Source organism: Abramis brama (assembly GCF_963993115.1).
Source record: "Abramis brama genome assembly, chromosome: 25".
Classification (NCBI taxonomy): Eukaryota; Metazoa; Chordata; class Actinopteri; order Cypriniformes; family Leuciscidae; genus Abramis; species Abramis brama.
The window spans coordinates 4,416,189-4,424,805 of record NC_139987.1 but is presented as its reverse complement, the minus strand read 5'-3'; the positions used below and the strand labels follow the sequence as shown (position 1 = coordinate 4,424,805).

Sequence of the window (8,617 nt, the reverse complement as noted above, 5' to 3'; positions counted from 1 at the left end):
ACCCGCCCGAATTTAATTAAAATATTATTTTTCGTCACGTCATCCGCCTGATCCGCGGTTTATCCGCATCTCTAGTGTGTGTGTGAGTTTGCTCGGCACTCCCTCATGCAGTTTAATTGGTTGACATCGCGTGTATGATTGACAGGAACAGAATGTGAGGCTGATCAGACAGTCGAAACAAATGTGTGTGCGCCTTTAGGCCTATATAATTATGTTTTTGTTGGTTTTTGAATTAGTCAATTATTTTAAATGCAATTAAAATCATTCATTATTTCATTATTAGCCTACATAATGATTTAATTTCTATAGGCTATATTTTTAAAAATAGAGTCGGCTCTTCAGATATGCGAGCCGGCTCCCGTCGTTCACCTACAAGAGCCGGCTCTTAGATCCGGCTCATTCGCGAACGACCCATCACTACTCAACAAGGAAGAAGGCGGCGTGAAGGTGCATCATTATTATCAATATGCCACCAAAATACGCAAAATACACCAGCTCCCTTTATTGATACAGTGAAACATATCGAATAAATCAACGTAGTTATGTATTGTGTATTATTTACGCTCTCGAGAAAGCTTTAAACGAGGAAACACTGTTCTAATTATAAAATCTTTAAGCGACATGCTGCGTTTTATGTGCGCAGCCTTGTTCACTTTAGGATACTTAGGAGAAAGATCAAATGAAAACTTGAAACTCTAGCAAGAAACAATCAGTGAATTCATGTTTAAAACCCACCACGGTTGATCGGATTGATTGCGTATCCACAGGATACTTTTATTAACCTATAACAGTAACAGTAAGATGGACAGTATTAGTAAACCCATGTTTGACCCTAAAGGTAAGGAATGATTTAACATATTGTCACATATGCATATTTATTTTCTGACCTTTGCATGATTCACAGACACATTTTAGATGCAATGTAATGCAATGACCATTTTTTATTTTGTTTCATTCTCCTGTCTTTTGGATTCACTGAAATGAAATCGTACGTTCGCTAGACGAGTCACGTGATGGCTGGCTGTGAATCTGGTCATGTGATTTTAGCGGTGGACGTCTGAATCATTTTATAGAATCGATTCACTCGGACAGTTTATTTCAATTAACCGTTCTGAAACTAATTCACCTATTGGGCATCAGTCCATAAGTGTGCGCGGAATTGTACCAATTATTTAGCATTTTAGGTAAATTTTGCTGTTTGTCACAGTGTTTTAAACTACGTTGTATAGATTGCTGTGAAATGTATTATGTTTATATGCTTTATCACTGTCAAATTGTCCTCTCAAGGTGATACAAACACTTTGAAGTAGTTCCAGCGAATCACCAAAAATAACAAGTTCAAAAAATGATTTTAACATATGGCAAAGTCTTGCCTGTTACATTTAAAGTTGAATCTATCACAAAAAAAAAAAAAAAAAAAAAACAGCCGTAAATAATGCACGAGTAAGCATAATTCAATAAATATTTGCTAGAATAACATTTCAAATAAGTTATGTGAGGTATAAATTTACTTTTGGTGAGTTGACCTTAACTCAAATTATTTTTGAATCTTGATGTTTGTTTCAGAGCACCAGCATTTAAGGTACAATCCTCTGCGGGACTCATGGGTTCTGGTCTCGGCCCATCGGATGAAGCGTCCGTGGAAAGGACAGGTGGAGAATCCGCCAGAGGACAACATCCCACGACATGACCCCAACAACCCTCTCTGTCCTGGCAGTGTGAGAGCTAATGGAGAGGTGAGCAACTCACTGTCTTCCATGGTCTAGTTTCATCCCATTTCTTCAGCTGATAGGGATTTTTTTATGTTACACTTTTTTATTTCTTATTTCAAAGTTTTCTTAAAGGGATAGTTCACCCAAAAATGTAAATTCTGTCATGTGTTACTCACCCTCATGTCGTTCCAAACCCGTAAGACTATCGTTCATCTTTGGAACACAAATGAAAATCTTTTGGATGAAATCTGAGAGATTTCTGTCCCTCCATTGACAGCTACACAACTACCACTTTGACGCTTCAAAAAGTTCATGAACAGATTGTTAAACTAATACATATGAACTGAGCAGTTTAGTCCAAATTTTTTGAAGAGTAACGTTTGCTTTATATGATAAACAGATTGAATTTAGTTTGAGCTTCAGCAAGAGCCAATGAGGTTCGTTCTCGTGTTACGCAACACCAGGGTTCGAATTATGATTTCATCTTTGTGGGGGTCTCTTTAAAAAAAGAAAAAAAAAGTAGCCTATGAGCAGGCGCGGTGTAGCTTACTAATGTAGGCCTAAATAAATAAAAATGTTTAATAAAAAAGCGTTGCTAACACAATTCAATTATTAATAGTACATTTGGTTTAATTTGTCGTTTAATGAGTTCTTATATACGTTGTTAGTGGTGAGAATTTTTAAGTGCATTTAAGTGGTCCAGTGGCAGAACTTTTGCCAAGCGTGTCAGAGGTTCTTGGTTCTGGGCTCTAATCCGCACTTGTATAGTTTTTTTTTTTTTTTTTTTTTTTTTTTTCATCAAAACCGATTATGTTTATCAGTGGTTAAGGACACGTTTGTGTGCATTTTGTTTTGTAATTTCACCGAACGAATAGAGAGTCTCCACAACGGATTGAAGCGCGCGTCCGAGTGAAGACTGTGCGCGAGCCACAAGAGAACACAGTCTCCGCGCCACTGATCGCAGCGACAAACGAGCACTTTGATCACTTTATTTAAAAAACAAACGAACTAAATGAATGTTCTACTAGTTAACTGAAGATGTTTTATTTATTTGTATTGGTATATTAGTGCCACGAGATGTTTCAAGTGCTGGGGACAATATCGACCTTAGCAAAAAGTGGTGGGGACATGTCCCACCCGCAAATTACGCCTATGTTAAAATAACACTTGCCTGATGGGTTATGCTACTGCTAGATCGGGCGTTGACGTCACTTCTGTGAGTTGAGAAAAGTCAGTAAAAGTCCTGGCAGAAAGCGAAGCATAAGGATGTAGTGTGATGACGATCCAAGATCCCGCGAGATCCATGTGTTTGGCATCTTGTCCTATCTTTTAATTCACGCTGCAGTAGTCTGAAGGAAAAGTGCTTTATTTGTAATTTAAAATAATGGTGCTGATGATTTTTAGAGACCCCCACAGGTGTATGATTTTACTGCTTTCATGGGAGCTCATCCTCTCTCTATGGGAGCTCAGCTCCCACTGGCTCCCACGTAATTCGAACCATGCGCAACACGTTTGAGCTTCAGCAAGAGCCAATGAGGTTCGTTCTCGTGTTACGCAGCACGTTTGAGCTTCAGCAAGAGCCAATGAGGTTCGTTCTCGTGTTACGCAGCACGTTTGAGCTTCAGCAAGAGCCAATGAGGTTCGTTCTCGTGTTACGCAGCACGTTTGAGCTTCAGCAAGAGCCAATGAGGTTCGTTCTCGTGTTACGCAGCACGTTTGAGCTTCAGCAAGAGCCAATGAGGTTCGTTCTCGTGTTACGCAGCACGTTTGAGCTTCAGCAAGAGCCAATGAGGTTCGTTCTCGTGTTACGCAGCACGTTTGAGCTTCAGCAAGAGCCAATGAGGTTCGTTCTCGTGTTACGCAGCACGTTTGAGCTTCAGCAAGAGCCAATGAGGTTCGTTCTCGTGTTACGCAGCACGTTTGAGCTTCAGCAAGAGCCAATGAGGTTCGTTCTCGTGTTACGCAGCACGTTTGAGCTTCAGCAAGAGCCAATGAGGTTCGTTCTCATGTTACGCAGCACGTTTGAGCTTCAGCAAGAGCCAATGAGGTTCGTTCTCGTGTTACGCAACACGTTTAAGCTTCAGCAAGAGGTTTGTTCTCGCTCGTTAAGCAGGTTCGGTTGAGCTTCTGTTTATGCACTGCAAAAAAAATGCTTTTCTTATTTAGTATTTTTGTCTTATTTCCAGTCCAAATATCAAACATTTCTTAAATCAAGATCTATTTACTAAAGTAGTAAAATGACATAAGATATTAAGTCTTGATTTCTGGGTAAATAAATAAAAATTAAGTAAGATTTTGCTTAAAACAAGCAAAATGATCTGCCAATGGGGAAGAAAAATAATCTTGTTTCTGTTTGAATTAAGATTATTTTTCTTACCACACTGGCAGATAATTTTGCTTTTTTTAAGCATCAACTCACTTAATTTTGATTAAATCCCCCGGAAAACTCATCTAGTAAATGCATCTTTTTTGATATTTGGACTGGACACAAGACAAAAATACTTAGTAAGAAAAGCCTTTTTTGCAGCGTGTTGGCTGATCAATGTTTATATGTCAATAAAAGACTAAATGAAATATCTTCATCATGTAAAGCAATCGAGTCTCTATACACTGCAAAAAATTATCAAAATAAAACAGCAAAATTATCTGCCAATGGGGTAAGAAAAAAAATCTGAATTCGAATGGAAAACAAGATTTTTTTTCTTACCCCATTGGCAGATAATTTTGCTTGTTTTAAGCAAAAATTACTTAAATTACTTTCTTTTTATCTTAAAACAAAATAGAATTTCTTATGTCATTTTACTTCTCTAGTAAATGCTTCTTGATTTAAGAATTTTTAGATATTTGGACTGGAAACAAAACAAAGATACTAATTAAGAAAGCATTTTTTGCAGTGTATGGAATATTTTTACGACTTGTAACGTCAAAGTGGTAGTTGTAGCTGTCAATGGAGGGACAGAAAGCTTTCAGATTTCATCAAAAAAGATCTTCATTGTGTTACCAAGATGAAAAAAAAGTCTTACGGGTTTGGAACGACATGAGGGTGAGTAATTAATCACAGAATTTTCATTGTTCTTGACACCTCTGGCTCAGCCTGGAGCATTATGGGTGCTTTTTTACGAACACAGATAAAACCATCTTGTCTGAAAGTGATGTGTCTGCAGTCATTATACAGCGTTCTCTGACTAAGCAGAAAAAAAGGTTGATATCGTTTCCTTGAATGTACGTTTCTGCCGTCTCTCCGTCGGCTTGCGTGAGTTATATGCCAATGAATATTCAGTGGCACTGGTTTTTTAGCGCTCTCTTAAGCTTGACAAATGTTCTTGGCTGACTCTCTCATTCCTGGATATTATTATTTAATGATTAATTAAAATAAAGAATGTTGCCAGGCTACTTTACAATCGGACAAGATGTTGAACATGCACTCTTGAACTCTTTGGCACTATTTGACGTTACTTCATTCATATGTACATTTGGCTGGAAGCAGCTTGTCGACTCAAATATGTAAACCTGAGGAAGAACAAACTGAATGAAAGAGTGCGCTCTGGGGATGTTTTATCCACCATTATTTGATTAAACACAGGCTACACCAGTCTTGTGATATTTTCCTGTTTTATTTCAGGTGAATCCTGATTATGACAGCACGTTCATGTTTGAAAATGATTTCCCTGCTCTCCAGCCTGACGCTCCAGACCCCGGTATGATCCTCTGTCACTTTCACTGCCATAAGACTCAATTACACACTTTCTGCTGTTTATGTATTAGTTTTTACTGGATATTATTTGGAGCTACTAACATAAATGGACTGATTTTTGGACCCGTTACATGGTAATGGAAAACCTGGATAGCTGTAATTGTGATAATAATTTAGTACCATTTAAAAGTTTGGAGACAGTAAGATTCGTTTTAATGAAATGAAAACTTTTATTCAGCTAGGATGCATTAAACTGATTAAAACTGACATTAAATGGATTTATAATATTAAATAATATTATAATATAAAAGTGAAGCAGCACAACTGTTTTAACATTGATAATAATCAGAAATGTTTCCTGAGCATCAAATCATCATTGATTTCTGAAGGATCATGTGACACTGAAGACTGCAGTAATGATGCTGAAAATTCAGTTTTGATCACAGGAATATATTACATTTTACTATATATTCACATATAAAACATTTTCTATTTCTACATATTTCACAATATTTCTGTTTTTACTGTATTTTTGATCAAATAAATGTAGCCTTGGTGAGCAGAAGGTTTTTGAACAGTAGTGTATATCAAAGTACCATGTTTTTATGATCTTATACAGTATTATGGTACAGCTACAGTACTTTCAGCCATTATAATAAAAGCTGTTAATATTCCTGCAAAGTTTAATTGTAAAACTTTTAATATGCAATAATAGGCTGCGAGTTTATTATTATTATTATTATTTTCTGATAATTTTTATTACTGGTTCTAGGTTCAGATCATCACCCACTTTTCCAAAGCAAAGCAGCCAGAGGCATTTGGTGAGAACAGTTTATTAATTCTCCTTAAGAACTAAACTTACTACTTAGTAGTGTTGGTTAAGTAAAAAAAAAAAAAAAAATTAAGTGCCCCTTTTATTCTATTTTAAAGGTTCCTTATTTTGTTTTGGAGTCTCCTACAATAGGTTTACATGCCATGAGTAATATTAGGAAACTACAGGGGTTAAAGTTAGGTTTAGGGGTCGGTTCAGGGTTATTACCTAGTTATTTTCAGTTTTTATAATTACTATAAGTACATAAATAATATGTTCATGTGAAACAGGACTGTAAAATAAAGTACTATCATACATTTTATTGAGTAAAAAAAAGAAAGAAAAAGAAAGAATATACCTGTATTTATAAATGAAATGTTAAATAGGCAAATAAATACATACATTTTATTTATTAAGATTAAAATAAGTACATTTATAAATAAACATTTCAGTAAGTAAAGAAATAATTGCTTTATTATTATTATTATTACTGGTTTATGTTCCATTTAAAAAAAACTGGTTGGAAATCATGAGATTAATTACAAATATGTTATTCTGTTGACAGCCACAGACATATAAACATTTATAAACAAATAAATATTTATTTATTTATATTTTACAGTATAGATGCCTTTATTTTTTAGGATGGGGGGTCCCTGGCAAGGGGATCATAAAATTTGGGGGTCTGTAGCATCAAACAAAGCAAAAAAAACAAACAAAAAAGTTAGAACAAAATATTTTTTTGCTGTTCCTTATAATAGTTTTAGTTTTTTTCAGAGCACATTAGCACAGATTGCCTTAGATCGCAGCGACACTGAGGGATCCTTTGTTAGCACAGTGCATCATCTCAGTTAATGTGCCTCGTGGCCCATGCGAAGCAGTGCTAATAAACTATTTCTCTGTGTTTAATCGTGCTGTGTGTAGAAATTGATTGTGCTGCCAGAATTGGGACACCTCAGGAGAGTGTTAGCTGAGAGGAGAGAGCTCAATGATTTTATGTTCTGAGTCAGATCAAGGCTGTACCAGCGTCTTGCTGTGTTAGTGTACTATGTGGATTATTTAGAAAATTACCATTGTTCACATTCTCACTTTGGTTTTGTGCTCTTGGTTTATCTTTAAAATGAATTTATGATTGAGTTATTAAAGATCTGTAACCGAAACATTTAAAGGGGTTATATGTAGAATTCAGAAACCCTTATTGTTAGCGACACCAGTGGCCATTAAGTGAACTGCAGCCAGCAACTTATTGTTCGTGCTCGTGCGCAAAATATCTCACCATTCACTGATGCGTCCAGGTCGCACTCACTCACCATTGTATATCTGGTCTAAAACGCCACTGTTCTCATGTTTTGCCACAGGACAGCAAATGTGAGTACATTTTCTGTCATCTTTGCAGGACTGTGATTTGAAGAGTGTGCAGAGTAACATATTTTAGCAACAGTGACAGTGAATACCACATAACAGACACAATAGAACTATAAACATGCATATCTATCAGTTTGCATGACTAAACATTCGTCATTATTTTCATATACCCTCGTTTTCAAACTGCGTTTTCAAATTGATCCACTTGAGAAAGTGTTTTCAAAAAGCTCAGTTTTCACAGGACAAAAACGCCGTCTCAGTGTGGACGGAAGGCCAAAACGCAGAGAAAAAGATGCGTTTTCAAAGGAAAACGTATGAGTGTGGAGTATTAGAGTATTAGGTATTGGATAAGATCTTCAGGTCTTCTTGATGATTACAGACATATGTGTCTAATGGGTCTAATCTGAACTCTGTAGATCTCCAGGAACAGGATTGGTACCCCTGGTCTAAAGGCTTTCATAGATAACCTAGGAAGTTGGGGAAGGTCTTGTTTAAGTTTCGTTCACAAGCTGTCACACACTGATGATAAAAATGTGATTATTATATGACAATTCTTACATTTACCCTCTTTAACAACATTTTACTCCAGGGAAAGTTCATGTCAAGTGCACTTCACCCTGTATAACAAGTATCTGCTAAATCACTAATTATGCAACAAACTTGTCCAAGTTTTCAGGTATTCATGTTTTAGAATTGTATTTTTTGAAATCACTTTATTTTTTATTTCTATTAATTATATAAAACATTTTTATTATGCATGCTGGATTTGAGTTGTACAATACTTAGGATTTGCCACCTATTTGGCTGTAAAGTAAATTGAATACATCAGCAGCGTAAAAAGACAAATCAGACAAAGTGTGATATTGGCAATATTTAATTACTCTACAGATGAGTTTTATCTCTTTGAGGCCCTTTCATATTGTTAACACTAGGTGGTGCTGTCATCAAAGAAGAGGATTTGGTAGATAACAGTTTGTAAAAAGTCATTCAGGCCTTTATATGTGCACACAGTGATTGTCACTTGGACATGTCTTA

At 36.0% G+C, this 8,617-nt stretch overlaps 1 protein-coding gene across 1 annotated transcript in view; it reads left to right on the top strand.

Moving 5' to 3' along the window:
• The first annotated feature begins 404 nt into the window (after nucleotides 1-404).
• Nucleotides 405-8,617, top strand: part of galt (galactose-1-phosphate uridylyltransferase) — a 103,142-nt gene continuing 94,929 nt past the window's right edge. The window contains exons 1-4 of the mRNA XM_084104313.1: nucleotides 405-838; nucleotides 1,567-1,736; nucleotides 5,335-5,410; nucleotides 6,179-6,227. Coding sequence (XP_083960439.1) covers nucleotides 802-838; nucleotides 1,567-1,736; nucleotides 5,335-5,410; nucleotides 6,179-6,227 — 332 coding nt within the window. The 5' untranslated portion in view covers nucleotides 405-801. The remainder of the gene's footprint in view (nucleotides 839-1,566; nucleotides 1,737-5,334; nucleotides 5,411-6,178; nucleotides 6,228-8,617) is intronic.